The sequence below is a fragment of the Gigantopelta aegis genome, chromosome 4, assembly GCF_016097555.1.
Source record: "Gigantopelta aegis isolate Gae_Host chromosome 4, Gae_host_genome, whole genome shotgun sequence".
In the NCBI taxonomy this organism is placed as follows: Eukaryota; Metazoa; Mollusca; class Gastropoda; order Neomphalida; family Peltospiridae; genus Gigantopelta; species Gigantopelta aegis.
This window is the reverse complement of record NC_054702.1, coordinates 8,078,494-8,102,412: the sequence shown is the minus strand read 5'-3', so window position 1 is coordinate 8,102,412 and position 23,919 is coordinate 8,078,494. Positions and strand designations below refer to the sequence as shown.

Here is a 23,919-nt window from a genome sequence, read left to right as displayed (position 1 = left end):
GTCCAAAATAGAAGTTAAAAGCTATTTTTGTCCATACCTATAACCATCATTGTGAACTAGTTACATAACTGTGAACTGGGGATATACTTAACTGCCTGGAAAGAGTTGGTATTTGTGTATATGATTACATAATCTGATTCAAAGATTACATGACCAAACATCAGCAAGTTTATAATAAATAAAACCAGCCTTTATATAGTGGTGTAGTGTTTAGCCATCAGCATTAAGGTCGGTAACTACTGTTTTGTTTTGTTTAACAACACCACTAGAGCATGTTGATTTATTAATCATCAGATACTGGATGTCAATCACTTGATCATTATGACATATAGTCATAATAAAAAAAATTAACGACACCATTGATTTATTAATTATCGGCTATTGGATGTCAAATATTTAGTAATTCTGACTCATAGTGTTAGAGGAAAAGTGATACATTATTTCTGTTAGCAGAAAGGGATCTTTTATATTCACATACCCACAGACAAGAAAGCACATACAATTGCCTTTGACCAGTTGTGGTGCACTGGTTGTAATGAGATACAAATCCAGTAAGTTGAATGGTTCCACTGAGGTGATTCTATCCTGCAACGCAAAAACCTCAGGTGAGCACTCATCCAAGCTAAATCCCACCCCTATATTGTCTTAAAGAAAACCTGCTACATTTTTATATTAGCAGCCAGGGATCTTTTATATGCATTTTCTCAATGCAGTGTTTGATATAGCAATTATGAGGCACTGGTGGGTACTGGGTTCACATCTCAGTAGTTGTTCACACCCAGACTTCCAAACCATTATAACTAGAATTAAACTTCCATTACATTCATTACAACTTAACGTCATCCCGCTAGTCCAGCCGTAGCAACACGAGTTTGTTCATTTCTTCATGAACATAAAATAAGGTTGTCATGATGTCACTTTTTATAGGTAATTTTAATTGTCTTATTGAGCATTATTGTTTAAAAAAAAACCCAAAAAAAAATCAAAATAAAATAAGAACTTTTTGTGTTATTATTATTAAGTACTTTTCAGTATTATTAAGTATTGTCTGTTATTTCTTTTACATTCATCTGGGTATGAACCCCCTAAAACTTGTCTGCAAATGTATGTTTGAAGGAAGGAAGGAAATGGTTATTTAACGGCGCACTCAGCACATTTTATTTACAGTTATATGGTATAGGACATATGGTTAAGGACCAAACAGATATTGAGGGAGAAAACCCACTGTCGCCACTTCATGGGCTACTCTTTTTGATTAACAGCAAGGGATCTTTTATATACATTTTTATATATACTTTGATGTACCAGTTGTGGTGCACTTGCTGGAGTGAGAAATAGCCCAATGGGCCCACTGACGGGGATCGATCCCAAACCGACCGCACATCAAGCAAGTGCTTTACCACTGGGCTACATCTAGCCCCATTTATGTGTGAATGACTTCATTTAATGTGTTAATGCATTGTTAAATACAACATTTCTTTCTTCCTTCATGGACAGTTTTAACAGCTCAATGCTGAGGTGTAAGGATACCACACCCACTTCTTTCTCACCAACCACTAACAGCTAACATTTGTTCTCAACAGACAGTCATATAGTTAGTGTATGTGTGTGTGTGTGTGTCTGTGTGTGAGTGCGAGTGCAAGTGCGAGTGCGAGTGAGTGTGTGAGTGTGTGTGTGTGTGTGAGTGTGAGTGTGTGTGTGAGTGTGTGTGTGAGTGTGAGTGTGAGTGTGAGTGTGAGTGTGAGTGAGATAAAAATCACTGCCATCAGCTGAGGGTGTCATTTTTGTTTTTTAAGTTAGGTAAGTTAGGCAGTCTTTGACATAGATGAGCATTTTGCATATGGCAAAAACATTTTAAAACTGTTGTACGTCATGACTTGGGAGTCCTGTGCATTGTGTATATTATCTTGTATTTACTAGCTCATCGATTGTTTCCATTATGTACACAAATCTGTCCATTAGTAAAATGTGCTTCAAGCATAAAAAAACACTCACTGAAAACAAACCAGACTCTAATTAATATTTACTAATTATCACATCGAAATGATTGAATAACAAAATAGTAATATTAGCGTAAAAGAAATCACTACCAAGAATGTGGACGGATCGTTTTCCTGTATCTCATTACATCTGAAGGAGAAACATTGAAACATATAATACAGCAAGAATGATTCTATTACAACACGGAAAACAATTTGCCCAGCCACAGTGCATTGTGGCCGTCACGAAGTGGTCTGCGGGCCGCACAAGCGATCTACGTTGACTTGGAAATTCCTTGAAGAACATGACTTTGCTTTCCAGTAATGTATCATTACAGCCATTGATTTGATCTCTGATTTAGCAGCACTCATTCAGGGGCTTATTCTACCCACTTGACAAAAGAGTTCCCGCAGCATAGAGTGAATAATTTCCTTCCTTAATTAAAAATTAAAATGCCGTTGGCTACGAGTACATGCAGCAAGGTAGCTGGTGAGACAAATAAAAGACTTTCATCAGTATTCAGACGCATGTTCCGTAATCAACGAGAGCAGAGGAGAGCTACAAAGTGTATTATGTGATCAAACTCTTTTAAATAACACTACCTCAGGGGTATAAATATTTCACATGCAATCGATTTGTCGCTGATTCCAAGTTCACCAACCTTGAATCGATTGTATTTGCTGTTGGATCGATATTACGGAGAGTTTTATGCTCTGCACTGCAGTGTGTGTAAGTGATGTAGGTGTAGCATGTGAAAGTAATTGTTTTAAAGAGCAACGTAATACATCACGCTTGTCGTTTAATCAATCAGTGTTTTGTGAAATTAATCATCAGTAATTTCTGGCCAGTGTTCCAGCTACGTTTTCCTGTCATGTGAATCTTAAATAACAAGACCATTAAAACAGTGAAGTTTGCATCTGTGTTCATGACAGTTCAAAAAGATGTTTGAATAAGGTTGTAATGGTACAATTATACTGATGGCCAAAAAAAACTTTACATATATCAAATTTGAATAACTTAATAAACATTGTTGCTAATCAAAAAGAACCAATTCAGAAACCACCTTACATCACTGTGCATGTATCACGAAGTGCATTGTGATATTTAGATGTTGAACTTGATAATACTTTCATATTCCACCATGTCATTTGCTTTTCTACAATACAATTCCAAGGCTTCTTTTGGATGTCAGTATATGATGTATACTAGAGACAATGTAGATTTTTAATGCAAAAATACATTGATATACATGTACATCCAAAGGGAACAATACATTAAAATACATGTAAGGATAACCATTTTTAAATTAACCTCAATTTACAGTTGTCATGAAAGTCGACTGACCTAAGTAGCCATATTGTTTTGTCCGTGTCCGCCCAATTGTTAATAACTTAATTTGTCAGGAAGGCATACATCAAAAACACATTAAAATAAGGTCATCATTTGTACGTTTTGTTTGCAGGGCCCAGTTTCTGTCAATATGTTGATGAACCATCCTTGGAGTCTTGCTGTACGTGCAGAGATTAGATTGTGACTCGATTAATGGTGGGGATGAGACGTAGCTCAGTGGTATACTGCTCGCCTGATGAACAATCAATCTAGGATCGATCCCCGTCGGTGGACCCATTGAGCTATTTCTCATTCCACCCAGTGCTCCACAACTGGTGTAACAAAGGTCGTGGTATGTCATATTCTGTCTATGGGATGGTGCATATAAAAGATCCCTTGCTGCTAATTGAAAAGAATAGTCCATAAAGTGGCAACAGCAGGTTTCCTCTCACAATATCTGAGTGGTCTGTGACTATATGTCCGACGCCATATAACTGTAAATAAAATGTGTTGAGTGCATCGTAAAATAAAACATTTCCTTCCTATTAATGGTTTTCTTACTTAGAGTCATGAAATTGTAGATTTTGTAGATTTCAGTTCTGCATAATTAAAAGTGGAAACCAAGCAGATTACTGACACTCCATTTACTTATTGTCAGACATGAAGAACAAGAAAAGAAAGAAAAAGACACAAATAGACACACACAAAAAAAAGGAAAAGATGAGAAATCAATAGAGTATTTTAAAGTTATGTAACATTACTTGGGTTAGATATGCAGTCATAAAATAATAATTTCTTGTTATAAATGGAGTTCCAAGCATCAGGCCAAAAAGACATGAAGTTAAAAAGAGGTTAGGATTTATTTGTAAGAAGAAATGAGTTAAAAAGGCACCTGAATCAGCATGTTTTAGAATCTCTACCAATTAATTCTTAATTCATTAAAGAATATATTTATCACTGTTCTGTGCTGACATGTTGTACATAATCATTTAATTTGAAACATCCTTAATAATTCAGGTGACTATAATTTCTTAAATAATGCAACCACTTCCACCCAAAAGCTTTAAGAATAGGCTGGTAATTTTTCTCCATGGGTTTCATATTTATGTGATACCCCATATATTCTTTAACTAAGAACACATTTACAAAAATATATAACTCCATATAGATAGCAATTTTAATTGCATCTTTATGAAACAAACAATTTTCTACAATGCTTTATTAAAAACGTCAAGCAATGAAATAATGAATGAAGAACTGGGACAAACTAAAAACTGGCAAGATCTTTAAGCTAACACATTTTTATGATTAAAAGTTTGTTTTGTTTAATGGCTCCACTAGAGAGCATTAATTAATTCATAATCTGCTTTTGGATGTCAAGCTTTTGCTAATATTGACATATATAGTTTTAAAATAAAGCTGCTACATTTTTTCCATTAGCAGTAAGGGATCTTTTATATACATTTTCCCTCATACAGGACAGCACATACTGAGGCCTTTGATATACCAGTTGTGGGGCACTGGATGGGACAGAGATGACAACAATTAGAGAATGAGTCCACCAAGAGGGATTGATCCCACGACCCAAACACCTATGTCAAATGCTCAACCAACTGAGCTACAATTCTTGTGTTAGTTTTTATGGGTTTATATAAAAAAAAAACACTTAAAATTTGTTTTGTTTAATGGCACCACTAGAGCACACTGATTAATTAATAAGGTAATCTGATATATAGTCTTAGAGGAAACCCACAACATTTATCCATTAACAGCAAGGGATGTAGCCCAGTGGTCAAGTGCTTGCTTGATGCATGGTCAGTTTAGGACCATTGGGCTATTTCTCGTTCTAGCCAGTGCACCACGACTGGTGTAACAAAGGCTGTGGTATGTACTATCCTGTATGTGGGATGGTGCATATAAAAGATCTGCTAATCAAAAAGAGTAACCCATGAAGTGGCGACGGCGGGTTTCCTCTCTCTCTATATCTGTGTGGTTCTTAACCATATGTCTGACACCATATAACCGTAAATAAAATGTGTTGAGTGCGTCGTTAAATAAAACATTTCCTTCCCGTAGCAGCAAGGGGTCTTTTATATGCACTTTCCCAGACAGAGTTTGTTTGTTTTGTTTAACGACACCACTAGAGCACAATGATTAATCAACCATTGGCTGTTGGATGTCAAACACTTGGTATTTCTGACTCTTAGTTATTAGAGGCAACCCGCTACATTTATCCTGATGCAGCAAGGGATGTTTTATATGCACTTTCTCACAAACAGGAAAGCACATACCACAGCCTTGATTGGAACAAGATTAAGACCCAATGAGTTGAATGGATCCACCGAGGTGGGTGTATATTAATACCACCACACAACAAATACGGGAAATACTCCACCTCAATTTGCAGTTTACTGATCCAAGTGGCCATATTGTTTTAGCACTTGTCCGTGTCCACCCAATTGTTAATAAGTTAATTTGCAGGAAGGCGTACACCGTTATTTAATGGCTCATTTCCTTCAGCTCAATGTCTGGTACATAAAGAACTGGAATAGATGTAAACAGCACATTGAATGACTCATGTGTGACCTGTTCATCAGACTTAATTAATATCCTGGTGTAAACTCAAATCAAATCACAATTGTCAGTGAGAATCAGATATAATTGATTAAACAAACAATATCAACAAATGATTAAACAAGCAATATCAATAAATGATTAAACAAACAATATCAATAAATAATTGATAGAACAAACAATCAAACAAACAAATGAATGAATAAATGAACAAACAAATTAATGAAAGAATGTAAACAAAACAATCCATATCAATGAATGTTTAATGACATCCACCACATAGCAGGCCCATTAATGGGGTTTTTTTTATTGGGGTTTTTTTGGGGGGTGCATAACTCTTGAAATAGGATCTATATCAGTGATGACATTGTAAAGATGGTCACTGTTGTAAGTATTTTTTAAATGGATATCTCATTTAGTTTTCACACATAAAAATTATTATTTTGACATAAAGTATACTAGATGTCATTTTAATAACCTAGTCTATAAAGTACTCGCTATGACAGCATATTTGAGATACAGCTATCTCATATCAGGACTGGCTCTGGGTGAGCAGAACATTCAGGGATGTCAGAGGGGCTGCAACAAAAAAGCTTACTGTGGCCCGGAGACCAGGGGCCGCTCAAGGGCCCCTGAAGAAAAATTGTTGTTTGCAACCCCTGGAACTGCCATACATTGCATTCAATGCTAACAAATCTAAACTGGTTATAACTTATAACATCAGGCACACATCATAAACTTGAAACCGTGAAAACATGCAAGTGAACCTTGTGTGGTCAACAGTATTGAACATCCTGTTTTTGTTTTTTTAGACGAAATGGAAAAGCGCATTTATGCGTTTCCACATAGTTCTCACATCCCTGAACATTTCGACAAATTATCTACTAAACTTTAAAAATTGCAGAAACACAGTTATTTTCTGACAAAATTTCAGTTCTTACATAACATTATTTCACCAAATTAAAATATAATTTGCCAATTGTTTTTAAAATTCACATTTGGTAAACTCGACGAGTGCCAGAGCTAGCCCTGTATATTTTCACTATACAGGACTATTGCATTCATTTTTCTAGGTAAGACTTTATACCTCTATCATATGTTCACTTAACATCAGGGTTTTTTTTATATGCATTTTTCTAGATAAGACTTTATACATATCTCATATGTTCACTTAACACCACAGTTTTTTTACATGCATTTTCCTGCTTAAGACTCCATACGTATCATGGCTTATAGCCAACAATAGAGCACATGTTGGAATGCAGACAAAACCCCCAAATCCTGCTGAATGCACCACGCATATTAATGTTGGGTAATATAACCCACAAAGAATCTACAAACTGTCAGGTCAGTATTGTTTCAAACGGCTAGCAGAGGAAGACAATTTCCTCATAAACGAATTCACTTGGCACCACTTGCATTAATATTCCATGGGAACATTTTTAATCTCCAAATTATGTTGATCACTCATGTGAGCATGGCAATCTGTATTCTCACATGCTCCATAACAACTCACAGTTATGTGAATATGACTGGATAGTTCAGAGTTGTATTACAGAGTCGTGTACATAATGGCATTGTACAGAAATCATCACCTGAAACATGTAGCATGAGAAAACACCCCTGCAGGGAGGTATCTCCCACAGCGAGGTATGGTAAACCATCTCCCACAGCGAGGTATGGTAAACCATCTCCCACAGTGAGGTATGGTAAACCATCTCCCACAGCGAGGTATGGTAAACCATCTCCCACAGTGAGGTATGGTAAACCATCTCCCACAGCAAGGTATGGTAAACCATCTCCCACAGCGAGGTATGATAAAACATCTCTACAGTGAGGTATGGTAAACCATCTCCCACAGCAAGGTATGGTAAAACATCTCTACAGTGAGGTATGGTAAAACATCTCCCACAGTGAAATATGGTAAACCATCTCCCACAGCAAGGTATGGTAAAACATCTCCCACAGTGAGGTATGGTAAACCATCTCCCACAGTGAGGTATGGTAAAACATCACCCACAGCGAGGAATGGTAAACCATCTCCAACAGCGAGGTATGGTAAAACATCTCCCACAGCGAGGTATGGTAAAACATCTCCCACAGTGAGGTATGGTAAACCATCTCCCACAGTAAGGTATGATAAAACATCTCTACAGTGAGGTATGGTAAACCATCTCCCAAGCAAGGTATGGTAAAACATCTCTACAGTGAGGTATGGTAAACCATCTCCCACAGCAAGGTATGGTAAAACATCTCCCACAGTGAGGTATGGTAAACCATCTCCCACAGCAAGGTATGGTAAAACATCTCTACAGTGAGGTATGGTAAACCATCTCCCACAGCAAGGTATGGTAAAACATCTCCCACAGCGAGGTATGGTAAACCATCTCCACAGCGAGGTATGGTAAACCATCTCCCACAGCAAGGTATGGTAAAACATCTCCCACAGCAAGGTATGGTAAAACATCTCCCACAGCGAGGTATGGTAAACCATCTCCCACAGCGAGGTATGGTAAACCATCTCCACAGTGAGGTATGGTAAAACTCACCAGCTGTCACTGACCACTAGTAAGCATGTAGTAAATACAGGTCTAAGTAAATGTAACACAAACAAAAAATTATGAAAAAAGAGTTGTTCTGTGTTCATATATGTTTTTGTATAGCCTGTACCTAAATGTCCTCGTATTAATTTCTCCTTAAATTATAGTCAGCTATAGTTTATAGTATAACACATGAACATGTATGTATATGTGTGTGTGCATGCATGTGTGTGTGTGTGTGTGTGTGCGTGCATGTGTGTGCGTGTGTGTGTGCGTGTATGTATGTGTGCGTGTCTGCATGAGTGTGTTGACTACTGAGAAAGTTGCTACTCACTTTGAGCTGATATAAATCCCACTGACAGAAACACTGCTAGTATAACACATGTGCATGCATGTGTGTGTGTATGTGTGTGTGTGAGTTGAGTAATGAGTAAGTTGCTACTCACTTTGAGCTGATATAAATCCCACTGACAGAAACACTGCTAGTATAACACATGTGCATGCATGTGTGTGTGTATGTGTGTGTGTGAGTTGAGTAATGAGAAAGTTGCTACTCACTTTGAGCTGATATAAATCCCACTGACAGAAACACTGCTAGTATAACACATTTGCATGCATGTGTGTGTGTATGTGTGTGTGTGTGAGTTGAGTAATGAGTAAGTTGCTACTCACTTTGAGCTGATATAAATCCCACTGACAGAAACACTGCTAGTATAACATATGTGCATGCATGTGTGTGTGTATGTGTGAGTTGAGTAATGAGTAAGTTGCTACTCACTTTGAGCTGATATAAATCCCAGTGACAGACACACTGCTAGTATAACACATGACCACACTGGAAGCCGTTTCTCTCTCTTGTACATCTTCTGTAAATAAAACAAACACAATCAGTACAACACTTCGTAACACACAGCCTTTACAACAACACATTATATATATACATATTTAACAGTTAACATATCACCTAAGTTCTCACTCTTGTAAACCTTAACACACAACCTTTTTCAGCACACCGTATAATACTATAATGTATTTAACAGTTAATATATCAGCTAAGATGCAAATTCTATTTGTCAGTAATACTTACTGGTATGCGTAATGCGTAATACATAACAATCACTTTCTATACAAAGAATATTGAGTAAATTCCATTTATGTGTCTCCATGCATCAGATTATCTGATCACTCCATGTTTTGTGAATTACATATACACATAAGGATTACGGACAAATGGAATTTATGCCTTAGTCTTGTGTTTTTGCAAATTAACAAGAGTGGGTCTAGACTAGGGTTCAGGGCTTGTGCACCCTCTCAAGGGCTGCAAATACCCTAATAAAATCCCCCACATATACATAATATAATAAATGTATATCAGTTATTTTAGCAACAAAAACTGGGATGACAACTTTTGTGCAAAACTGTAGTCAGCGATGCTTTCTGTTTTGTCTGAAACTAGCAGCTTAATTACCCCCACCCCCCATTTTTCAGATTTATTTTAAGGGTGAACTGTGAAGGTTTCTAGCAATTATATCCATATATATATAGTATATATGTTGATTAAAACATTGCGTATAACAGTTTCAGGCACATATGTTACTATTGTCATCTATTTGGTGGGTTAACATAAATGGCTATATTTAATACTGTGTAATATTGTCTAACTTACACTACAATGTCTATTAGATGCTGTGTGTAAAAACAGATGGCCAGGTGGCAGTTTACTACTGTTCAATTTGCACTATATCACATCAAATTCAAATGACATTAATAAAATTCTACAAATACATTAAACCTAAAACCAGGCGGTACTGATATACGATGTCTCATTTACAGAAGATTGGAAAAAATCTTAAGAGTAAACTGAGATGAGATTCCTATTTCCCGAGGGATGACTTGTTAGTGTTGTAAAGACATATTAACACAGTCCACACACATCTGAGATCAGTTCTTAGGAGGGTGAGCGGTTGCGGTCACTTGCTAAACTGGTTTTTTGCACTGGATGTTAGATGAATGTGATGTGATAGAAGATGATGGTACCAGTCAAATTGTTTGTGACTCCTGAACATACTGATATCAGCTACAGAGTGAAGGTGGATGTGGCTCAGTGGTAGAGCACTGGCCTGAGGTATGATGGGTCATGGGATCTATTGCCCTCAGTGGACACTAGACAGATATGGGCTGGATGTAGCCCAGTGGTAAAGCACTTGCCTGATGCACGGTCAGTCTAGAATCAATCACTATCAGAGACCCATTGAGCTATTTCTCATTTCAGCCAGTGCATCACGAATGGTATATCAAATGGTATGTGGTATCCTGTCTGTTGGATGGTGCATATAAAATATTCCTTTCTACTTATGGAAAAAGGTTCTGGATTTCCTCTCTAAGCAAACCAAATGTTCTAAAGAGTCATAATTGTAAAATGTACTGAGGTGTTCTAAAATCTGATACATTAAACTGACATTTATAACACCTATACATCATATTGAAATTGGCAATACTTTATCTTAAAAAAGTCAATATATTTTAAAATGAAATTCAACATTCATTAAACTGAAAAAACCATTATATATGAACTGATGTAAAATCGAAATTAGAGTAATACACAAAATTGAATTTCGTAAAAAAAATTTTTTTTAAATCACTAACTAAATGAAACTACCAACATTTGTAGCTGTGCATTTGAAAGAACAAATGCTTAATAACAAATAAATGTACTGTCATTACCAGGTAAAGTTTAATAATTATATATATTCTTAAAATTTAATTTCAACATTAAATAAATCTTCATTTTTATTATATCATTTACATTTTTACTTTTAGACCAAAGAATAGACTAGTTCATACCTATCAGTGTCATTAGCTGTTATAATAACTATTAACATTTCAACAAATATCTAAAAAAAATATATTTAAAAATGTAAAAAAATTATAACATTAAAAAAAAATCTTTTTCTCATACCTTTAGCTATGTTAGTTACTAGTAGTATATCATTTATATTTTTAGACCAGTAAATAGTTTACATTTATCGGTGTCATTAAGTATGTTAAAATACATATTTTAACCTTTCAACAAATGACTTATAAAACAATGTTCAGAAAATGTTCACTGAGCTGCATCACACTTGATTTTTCATGTTCGTTGGCAGCCAATAGGCAGATTTATAATGTCAGGAAACTGAAGCTTGTGCATTATTAAAGAGATGCCAATATCAAAGACCGTCTGATCCTCATATATATATACTGGGAACAGACGATGTATGGCATACACAACAGTATTGCACACACAAAAAACTTAGTCTGGATCAGGTATCAAGATAAAACTAACTTTGGAAAGAAAATCTAAAAATACTGCTTGGTGCTGAAGGGAACAAAAGCAATCTTTGTAGGAGTGAAAGACTGCCACGTCATCAGGTGAAGTAGAAATGAAAATACAAAAATAATAAAAAGATTTATTTATTAAAGATACAATATTTTTCCTCAGAACAAAATGTTTTTGTAAACCTCAGCCCTCACAAAAAACATTTTGTTCCTCGGGTTGGAATTGCCTTATGTATACCTCACAAAGGTGAAAATTCTATTAATCAAATCCCATAGATGACAATAGTAATATATGGCTAAAATGTCTACATGCAGCATATCAATCGACATATACACCATGGATATAAATACTAATAAAAAATCAGGGGTCAAGCTGCTCATTTCAGACAACGTGTAGCGTCTATGACTATCCTAGTTCCACACAAAAATAATCATGCTATTTTTAGTAGGACCCTGCACTTGTTTCAAGCACAATGACAGTTGGTACATTGACGTTAGTTCAAATTAAATTACACAATTTACCGGCCAGATGAAATAACATTTTATCACAACAAACACTGTCACATTTAAAAGCCAGTCTTCAGATTACATTTTCCACTAACAGGAAAGAGATCTTTTATACGCACTTTCCCAAGACAGGACAGCACATACCATGTCCTTTGGGATGAGGAAAGCATGGCCATATGAAATCATTGTTGATGTTTGCACTAGATGCTCTATGACAAGTCAGAGAGTACAATTCCTTTCAGTAGCTGTAAGACAAGCCAAAATGTCAAGTAAAAAAACAGACGTGTTATGTTGAACAGCTAACTGTAATTCCAGACCGGGGGATATTTCACAAATGTGTTTGCTTTTGTGTTAGTTGGCAAGTCTACAGAAGAGTAAAGCACTGCAGTTTACATATAAATGTAATTTGCCATTTTTAAGATGATGTTGTTTGTTTTTTTATGATGGACATGCCCTGTTACACTCAACTCTTTTGTCTACCAGTTTGCTTATTGAAATCACAGGGATGGTAGATATAGTGTAGTTTTAAAGTTTCTACTTCTACTAGAAGGGGGTGAGATGTAGCCCAGTGGTAAAGTGCTCGCTTGATGCACAGTCAGTTTGGGATCGATCCCCATCAGTGGGCCCATTGGGCTATTTCTCGCTCCAACCAGTACACCACGACAAAGACCATGGTATGTGCTATCTTGTCTATGGGATGGTGCATATAAAAGATCCCTTGCTGCTAATTGAAAAGAGTAGCCCATGAAGTGGCGACAGCGGGTTTCCTCCCTCAGTATCTGTGTGGTCCTTAACCATATGTCCGACGCCATATAACTATAAATAAAATGTGTTGAGTGCATTGTTAAATAAACCATTTCCACTTCCATTTCTATGTGAAGGGTAACATGTGACAGGATGTCAAGCATTTGACAACTCTGACACATAGTCTTCAGAGAAAACCTGCTACACTCTTCCAGTGTGGTCCAATAACAGTGGGCTCTTTTATATACATGTTTCCTACAGACAGGACAGCACATACCATGACCTTTGATATACCAGGCATTGGTGCAGGGCAGATATATCCCTATACAACAGTGAATCAACTTTTAATTAAAAATGACAAAAGCTATAGCTAACAATATGTAGTGCACATATACCCATTGAAATAAATGTAAAAACTTTTAAGTTTGTTTTGTTTAATAACACCACTAGAAGACTTTGATTTAGTAATTATCAGCTATTGGATAAAAAAGAGGTAATTCTGACATACAGTCTAAGAGAAAAGCCACAATATTTTTCCATTAGCAGCAAGGGTCTTTTATATGTAAAAAATCAATGTGCTCTAGTGGTGTCTTAAATAAAACAAACTTTTTTACATGTACTTTTCCACAGGCATAAAGTTTGTTTGTTTTGTTTAACGACACCACTAGAGCACACTCATTAATTAATCATCAGCAGCTGGATGTCAAACATTTGGTAATTATGACTCGTAGTCATCAGAGAAAACCCGCTACATTTTTCCATTAGCAGCAAGGGATCTTTTATAAGCACTTCCCCACAGACAGGAAAACACATACCACGGCCTTTGACCAGTTGTGGTGCACTGGATGGAACGAGAAAAAACCCCAATCAGTTGAATGGATTTACGGAGATGGTTTGATCCTGCGACAAGTACCTCAGGTGAGCGTTCAACCGACTGAGCTACACACAGCCTTACCCACAGACAGATGGTTTGATCCTGCGACAAGTACCTCAGGTGAGCGTTCAACCGACTGAGCTACACACAGCCTTACCCACAGACAGATGGTTTGATCCTGCGACAAGTACCTCAGGTGAGCGTTCAACCGACTGAGCTACACACAGCCTTACCCACAGACAGATGGTTTGATCCTGCGACAAGTACCTCAGGTGAGCGTTCAACCGACTGAGCTACACACAGCCTTACCCACAGACAGATGGTTTGATCCTGCGACAAGTACCTCAGGTGAGCGTTCAACCGACTGAGCTACACACAGCCTTACCCACAGACAGATGGTTTGATCCTGCGACAAGTACCTCAGGTGAGCGTTCAACCGACTGAGCTACACACAGCCTTACCCACAGACAGATGGTTTGATCCTGTGACAAGTACCTCAGGTGAGCGTTCAACCGACTGAGCTACACACAGCCTTACCCACAGACAGATGGTTTGATCCTGCGACAAGTACCTCAGGTGAGCGTTCAACCGACTGAGCTACACACAGCCTTACCCACAGACAGATGGTTTGATCCTGCGACAAGTACCTCAGGTGAGCGTTCAACCGACTGAGCTACACACAGCCTTACCCACAGACAGATGGTTTGATCCTGCGACAAGTACCTCAGGTGAGCGTTCAACGGACTGAGCTACACACAGCCTTACCCACAGACAGATGGTTTGATCCTGCGACAAGTACCTCAGGTGAGCATTCAACCGACTGAGCTACACACAGCCTTTTCCACAGACAGATGGTTTGATCCTGCGACAAGTACCTCAGGTGAGCGTTCAACCGACTGAGCTACACACAGCCTTACCCACAGACAGATGGTTTGATCCTGCGACAAGTACCTCAGGTGAGCGTTCAACCGACTGAGCTACACACAGCCTTACCCACAGACAGATGGTTTGATCCTGCGACAAGTACCTCAGGTGAGTGTTCAACCGACTGAACTACACACAGCCTTACCCACAGACAGATGGTTTGATCCTGCGACAAGTACCTCAGGTGAGCGTTCAACCGACTGAACTACACACAGCCTTACCCACAGACAGATGCAATACTTTAAAATTATCTTGTGTTGTGACAGAGAGAGACAAAAAAAACACAGTCTTACCCACAGACAGATGCAATACTTTAAAATTATCTTGTGTTGTGACAGAGAGAGAGACAAAAAAAAAACACAGTCTTACCCACAGACAGATGCAATACTTTAAAATTATCTTGTGTTGTGACAGAGAGAGACAAAAAAAACACAGTCTTACCCACAGACAGATGCAATACTTTAAAATTATCTTGTGTTGTGACAGAGAGAGAGACAAAAAAAACCCACAGTCTTACCCACAGACAGATGCAATACTTTAAAATTATCTTGTGTTGTGACAGAGAGAGAGACAAAAAAACCCACAGCCTTACCCACAGACAGATGCAATACTTTAAAATTATCTTGTGTTGTGACAGAGAGAGACAAAAAACACAGCCTTACCCACAGACAGATGCAATACTTTAAAATTATCTTGTGTTGTGACAGAGAGTGAGACAAAAAACAGAAAAACAGAAAGAAAGAAAATTGGTGGTAATTCACATTAGCCTTTGTCAGTAATCACTGAACTATGACTCTATATAACAATTAAATATCACTGACAGATTATATTGGAATAAAAAATTAACATTAAAATTAACTATAGTCAAGTTGACCTTTTCCTGGACATATAAATTGAAGCTACTGCTGTTGCCTGTTGGCAGTGAATAACAACCAATAACAATTGTCCTTAACTTCGCTGTTTACAATGACCAACTTCTTACAACTGTCAAAATGCTAATACATGATCATTGGTTGTTCCAACATCTGGTTGTACGAGATTTGTTGTTATAGTAATAGTATAATTCAAAAGCCATCTGTCACAGCGAAAACAATTTTAAATGTTTCACTGAATATAAGATTGGTAAAATAATTGGAAAATTGGATCAAACATGGAAGCCGTGTTCTTTTCTAAATCTATTAATAGCATATAATGCTGTGATCAATATATAATATAGGTAATAATGTAAATAAAAATAGTAGTATATATGGTAAAGTCTTTGTTTCAGTTAAATTATTATTAATATATTAAATATCACAATTTCCAGCAAGAGATTATAAAAGTTTGTTTTGTTTTGATTTTTGATTTTTATTTTTTATTTTCATGTTCATTATGATTCTAAGCATTATACAGTGTGTGTGTGTGTGTGTGCGCATGTGCGTGTGTGTGTGTGTATGTGTGTGTGCGTGTGTGTGTGTGTGTGTGTGTGCATGTGTGCATGCATGCAAGTGTACTCTGTATTTTATATGCAATTTTCATAAATTAGGTGGTCTTTATTTACTCAAAAGTTAATCAAAATTTATATCATTCCTAAAACATCTCAGTTCATGACACTTGTATATATGTGTGTGTGTATTTTATAAAACATCTCAGTTCATGACACTTGTATATATGTGTGTGTGTATTTTATAAAACATCTCAGTTCATGACACTTGTATATATGTGTGTGTGTATTTTATAAAACATCTCAGTTCATGACATTTGTATATATGTGTGTGTGTATTTTATAAAACATCTCAGTTCATGACACTTGTATATATGTGTGTGTGTGTGTATTTTATAAAACATCTCAGTTCATGACACTTGTATATGTGTGTGTGTGTATTTTATAAAACATCTCAGTTCATGACACTTGTATATGTGTGTGTGTGTATTTTATAAAACATCTCAGTTCATGACACTTGTATATGTGTGTGTGTGTATTTTATAAAACATCTCAGTTCATGACACTTGTATATGTGTGTGTGTGTATTTTATAAAACATCTCAGTTCATGACACTTGTATATGTGTGTGTGTGTATTTTATAAAACATCTCAGTTCATGACACTTGTATATGTGTGTGTGTGTGTATTTTATAAAACATCTCAGTTCATGACACTTGTATATATGTGTGTGTGTATTTTATAAAACATCTCAGTTCATGACACTTGTATTCATATATGTGTGTGTGTGTTTTATCAAACATCTCAGTTCATGACACTTGTATATGTGTGTGTGTGTATTTTATAAAACATCTCAGTTCATGACACTTGTATAATATGTGTGTGTGTATTTTATAAAACATCTCAGTTCATGACACTTGTATTCATATATGTGTGTGTGTGTTTTATCAAACATCTCAGTTCATGACACTTGTATATGTGTGTGTGTGTATTTTATAAAACATCTCAGTTCATGACACTTGTATATGTGTGTGTGTGTATTTTATAAAACATCTCAGTTCATGACACTTGTATTCATATATGTGTGTGTGTGTTTTATCAAACATCTCAGTTCATGACACTTGTATATGTGTGTGTGTGTGTATTTTATAAAACATCTCAGTTCATGACACTTGTATATATGTGTGTGTGTATTTTATAAAACATCTCAGTTCATGACACTTGTATATGTGTGTGTGTGTATTTTATAAAACATCTCAGTTCATGACACTTGTATATGTGTGTGTGTGTATTTTATAAAACATCTCAGTTCATGACACTTGTATATATGTGTGTGTGTATTTTATAAAACATCTCAGTTCATGACACTTGTATATATGTGTGTGTGTATTTTATAAAACATCTCAGTTCATGACATTTGTATATATGTGTGTGTATTTTATAAAACATCTCAGTTCATGACACTTGTATATATGTGTGTGTGTATTTTATAAAACATCTCAGTTCATGACATTTGTATATATGTGTGTGTATTTTATAAAAATGTTCATTTAATTCGGTGATCTTTATAGACAAGTTGAACAAAGTTTATACCATTCTTAGAAAATGTGTGTTCAAAATGACTCCTGTATATATGTGCTCGTGTATTTATTTTCGACACAGTGTTCATTTTTATGTGAACAAAGTTTATACCATTTCTAAGGAATCTTAGTTCATAATAACTCCTGTGTATATAACTACAACAGACAAGAATCTTAGTTCATAATAACTCCTGTGTATATAACTAAAACAGACAAGAATCTTAGTTCATAATAACTCCTGTGTATATAACTAAAACAGACAAGAATGTCAATGTAAAGAATGTTTTTGAAAGTAACTAAAAGGGATAGAGATAACAAGGCTAAAAGGCAAAAACAAAGCTGCATGGTGAGAAACATGTTGTGAAAATGGGGTTAACAAAAACAAACATGTTCTCAATTTACAAACAATGTTCAGGGCAAACCGAATTAAAGAATTCTCCACAACTGTAGAATAACAGAACTACAAAACAAAGCTGTAGAATATGTTAAGTAAAACTGCCCACTGAACTTTTCTGGGATTTACAAGAAAGAAAGTAAGAAATGTTTTATTTAACGACGCACTCAACACATTTTATTTACAGTTATATGGCATCAGACATATGGTTAAGGACCACACAGATTTTAAGAGGAAACCCGCTGTCACCACTACATGGGCTACTCTTGCTGATTAGCAGCAAGGGATATTTTATTTGCACTTCCCACAGGCAGGATAGCACAAACCATGGCCTTTGTTGAACCAGTTATGGATCACTGGTCAGTGCAAGTGGTTTACACCTACCCATTGAGCCTTGCGGAGCACTCACTCAGGGTTTGGAGTCGGTATCTGGATTGAAAATCCCATGCCTCGACTGGGATCCGAACCCAGTACCTACCAGCCTGTAGACCGATGGCCTGCCACGACGCCACCGAGGCCAGTTGGGACTTAAAAAAACATGCTTATTATACTGTCACTTGTATAACAGCAAAATGAGGCAGTGCTCTAACATGAGGATGCTTAAATGAACATTTCGGTGGTCAATGTAGGCTGATTTATGCAAGGTAGTTGTCAAGGGAGGGTACCCCTAAAATCAGTAGTCACATGATAATGTTGTATTTTTCACAGAATATATTCTGACATAGTAATACCGACCTCAGTGGTGTCGTGGTTAAGCTATCAGACATAAGGCTGGTAGGTACAGGGTTCTACTCCAACCCAGAGCGAGTTGTAATGACTCAGTGGGTAGGTGTAAAACTACTACACCCTCTTCTCTGTCACTAACAACTAACAACTAACCCATTGCTTAGGTGTGCCCAGGACAACATGCTTGAACCTTAATTGGATATAAGCACGAAAATAAGTTGAAATGAAATGATACAGTAATTATATTGACCTGCATGAAATAATTAATGGTGATGTGCAACCTTAAATTCTTGATCCCACCTGTCTAGATGATAGAGTACCAATGTGCACACACTAACTAACATAAGCTCTGAAAAGCCAACTGTGATGAAAAAAGCGTTCAATCTGGAGATAATTGAAGAAACAAGAAGTTATTTTATCGTTAATCTGATCTGCAGACAGAACAGTTCCATGTTTGACATCACAGCTGCCATCTTGCAGTAGCCGGGACTGTTTCCACAGGTGATTAATTTAATTGTGATGTACTGGTCAGGGGCAGGCCAGCTAGAGGAAAGAAGCCATCACTCAGGGAAAATTATACCCCTTAATGGAGGTTCCCATTCAACTGTGTCTGTCTGCCACATCAAACACGATCAGTCAGTGGTAATAATCATTCCTATTTCATTTCATTGAGCCCTGTCAATAAAGGCCATCGCTGCCTTTATGAGTGGCATTCATACACAGGTTGAAGGTTGAACCAGCCTTGGTGATACAGTAGTTAAACCATTGGACTCAAGGCTAGTAAGTGGTTGTAAACTGAACACATTCTCACATAACACACCTCTGACATCGACTGTATTGTTAACTGAACACACCTTCACACACACCTACGACACTGACCATATTGTAAACTGAACACACCCTCACACACACCTCCAACACGGACCATATTGTAAAGTTTAAATTGAAGACTGTGGGCAAACACACATCCACATATTGGCTACATAAACCTGTGCTACAAAACCATTAAAAATCTGTCCATTACCCTTCAGTATCTAAGGCTGTTGGAAGCCAGCTGCTGTTTCAGTAATGGACACCTACCAAACAAAACCCCTATAGTTAACCCTTTGAAACTACAATATTATTAGCATTAAAGGGACAGACCCTAGTTTCAACCCGTGAAACTTAACACTAAGTTTAGTTAGTCTACAAACGTGTAACACATCTGGATAAAGTTACAACTGAGTGAAACATGAGTCTGTGACTTTGAAATGGTGAAATACCCTCTAAAAATAGACTAAAACTCGACTCCATAACTGTTACTTCTCAGACACACGTGCGTTTTTAAAAATATGAGAAATATATTTCGTGACATTAAAACCACCAGGATGACCAGAAACACTTTGAATGTACTGAAATGAGTAATCTAAACAATAAAATCTAAGTAAAGTATGATTTCAGTTATCGAAAATGGATCTAATAGTGAAAAATATGCGTTAGTGTTTAAAAACTAGGGTATGTCCCTGTAAAGTGCATACTTACATTTCCTGACATATATCATTATTTACTGGTGCATTTTAAGATTGGAAAAATACTCATAAATCTTCCTTGTGGGCCTTGTCTCCATTATTTTGTTCAAGAATGGAGAGTTACTCGGACATTCCACTATACATAATATACAGAGCTGAATACCACCAATGCATCCACTGTGAGGATTAGACAGTCTGGGTAGTGTTAGACCAGACTATAAGTATTCCATGTCAGTGAAGAGTCATAAAACCAATCACACTCATAGAATCCATTGTTTTTGTTCTACCTTCCCAACCACTGACCCACAACTGGTAAATTAGATATTATGGTATGTGCTATCCTGTTTAAGTGCATACAAAATATATGTTGCTGTTATTTGGCTTATAGGACAGCAGCTGGCTTCCAAAAGTCTTAGATATACTAATTGTGGATTACTGGTTAGGATGGGAAAAACAACAAGGTGCACTGAATTGTGATTTTATGATGCACACCATGATAAACTGAATGTAAATACACACTGTGATAAACTGAACGTAGATACTTGCAGCAGACTACACACTATGATAAACTGAACGTAGATACTTGCAGCAGACTACACACTGTGATAAACTGAACGTAGATACTTGCAGCAGACTACACACTATGATAAACTGAACGTAAATACTTGCAGCAGACTACACACTGTGATAAACTGAACGTAAATACTTGCAGCAGACTACACACTATGATAAACTGAACATAAATACTTGCAGCAGACTACACACTATGATAAACTGAACGTAAATACTTGCAGCAGACTACACACTGTGATAAACTGAACATAAATACTTGCAGCAGACTACACACTATGATAAAACTGTAAGAGTAAAGGTTTACACTGTATGTCCTGATGAAGTAGTTTATATCTTTATACATGCAGTTGACTCACACACTATGATAAAACTGTAAGAGTGAAGGTTTACACTGTAAGTCCTGATAAAGTAGTTTATATCTTTATACATGCAGTTGACTCACACACTATGATAAAACTGTGAGAGTAAAGGTTTACACTGTAAGTCCTCATGAAGTAGTTTATATCTTTATACATGCAGTTGACTCACACACTATGATAAAACTGTAAGAGTAAAGGTTTACACTGTAAGTCCTGATGAAGTAGTTTATATCTTTATACATGCAGCAGACTACACACTATGATAAAACTGTAAGAGTAAAGGTTTACACTGTAAGTCTTGATGAAGTAGTTTATATCTTTATACATGCAGCAGACTACACACTATGATAAAACTGTAAGAGTAAAGGTTTACACTGTAAGTCTTGATGAAGTAGTTTATATCTTTATACATGCAGCAGACTACACACTATGATAAAACTGTAAGAGTAAAGGTTTACACTGTAAGTCTTGATGAAGTAGTTTATATCTTTATACATGCAGCAGACTACACACTATGATAAAACTGTAAGAGTAAAGGTTTACACTGTAATTCTTGATGAAGTAGTTTATATCTTTATACATGCAGCAGACTACACACTATGATAAAACTGTAAGAGTGAAGGTTTACACTGTAAGTCCTGATAAAGTAGTTTATATCTTTATACATGCAGTTGACTCACACACTATGATAAAACTGTGAGAGTAAAGGTTTACACTGTAAGTCCTGATGAAGTAGTTTATATCTTTATACATGCAGCAGACTACACACTATGATAAAACTGTGAGGGTAATTCTTGATGAAGTAGTTTATATCTTTATACATGCAGCAGACTACACACTATGATAAAACTGTAAGAGTAAAGGTTTACACTGTAAGTCCTGATAAAGTAGTTTATATCTTTATACATGCAGTTGACTCACACTATGATAAAACTGTGAGAGTAAAGGTTTACACTGTAAGTCCTGATGAAGTAGTTTATATCTTTATACATGCAGCAGACTACACACTATGATAAAACTGTAAGAGTAAAGGTTTACACTGTAAGTCCTGATAAAGTAGTTTATATCTTTATACATGCAGTTGACTCACACACTATGATAAAACTGTAAGAGTAAAGGTTTACACTGTAAGTCCTGATGAAGTAGTTTATATCTTTATACATGCAGTTGACTCACACACTATGATAAAACTGTAAGAGTAAAGGTTTACACTGTAAGTCCTGATAAAGTAGTTTATATCTTTATACATGCAGCAGACTACACACTATGATAAAACTGTGAGGGTAATTCTTGATGAAGTAGTTTATATCTTTATACATGCAGCAGACTACACACTATGATAAAACTGTAAGAGTAAAGGTTTACACTGTAAGTCCTGATGAAGTAGTTTATATCTTTATACATGCAGCAGACTACACACTATGATAAAACTGTAAGAGTAAAGGTTTACACTGTAATTCTTGATGAAGTAGTTTATATCTTTATACATGCAGCAGACTACACACTATGATAAAACTGTAAGAGTAAAGGTTTACACTGTAAGTCCTGATGAAGTAGTTTATATCTTTATACATGCAGCAGACTACACACTATGATAAAACTGTGAGGGTAAAGGTTTACACTGTAAGTCCTGATGAAGTAGTTTATATCTTTATACTTGCAGCAGACTACACACTATGATAAAACTGTGAGGGTAATTCTTGATGAAGTAGTTTATATCTTTATACATGCAGCAGACTACACACTATGATAAAACTGTAAGAGTAAAGGGGTTTACACTGTAATTCTTGATGAAGTAGTTTATATCTTTATACATGCAGCAGACTACACACTATGATAAAACTGTAAGAGTAAAGGTTTACACTGTAATTCTTGATGAAGTAGTTTATATCTTTATACATGCAGCAGACTACACACTATGATAAAACTGTAAGAGTAAAGGTTTACACTGTAAGTCCTGATGAAGTAGTTTATATCTTTATACATGCAGCAGACTACACACTATGATAAAACTGTGAGGGTAATTCTTGATGAAGTAGTTTATATCTTTATACATGCAGCAGACTACACACTATGATAAAACTGTAAGAGTAAAGGTTTACACTGTAAGTCCTGATGAAGTAGTTTATATCTTTATACATGCAGCAGACTACACACTATGATAAAACTGTGAGGGTAATTCTTGATGAAGTAGTTTATATCTTTATACATGCAGCAGACTACACACTATGATAAAACTGTAAGAGTAAAGGTTTACACTGTAAGTCCTGATGAAGTAGTTTATATCTTTATACATGCAGTTGACTCACACTATGATAAAACTGTGAGAGTAAAGGTTTACACTGTAAGTCCTGATGAAGTAGTTTATATCTTTATACATGCAGTTGACTCACACACTATGATAAAACTGTAAGAGTAAAGGTTTACACTGTAAGTCCTGATAAAGTAGTTTATATCTTTATACATGCAGTTGACTCACACACTATGATAAAACTGTAAGAGTAAAGGTTTACACTGTAAGTCCTGATAAAGTAGTTTATATCTTTATACATGCAGCAGACTACACA

At 36.2% G+C, this 23,919-nt stretch overlaps 1 protein-coding gene across 3 annotated transcripts in view; it reads right to left on the bottom strand.

Annotated features, from left to right (window-relative positions):
• The window catches only part of LOC121372605 (tolloid-like protein 1), a 201,864-nt gene that overhangs the window by 114,536 nt on the left and 63,409 nt on the right, over positions 1–23,919 (bottom strand). For all 3 annotated transcript variants that reach the window (XM_041499020.1, XM_041499021.1, XM_041499022.1), the window contains exon 2: positions 9,202–9,289. In XM_041499020.1, coding sequence (XP_041354954.1) covers positions 9,202–9,289 — 88 coding nt within the window. The remainder of the gene's footprint in view (positions 1–9,201; positions 9,290–23,919) is intronic.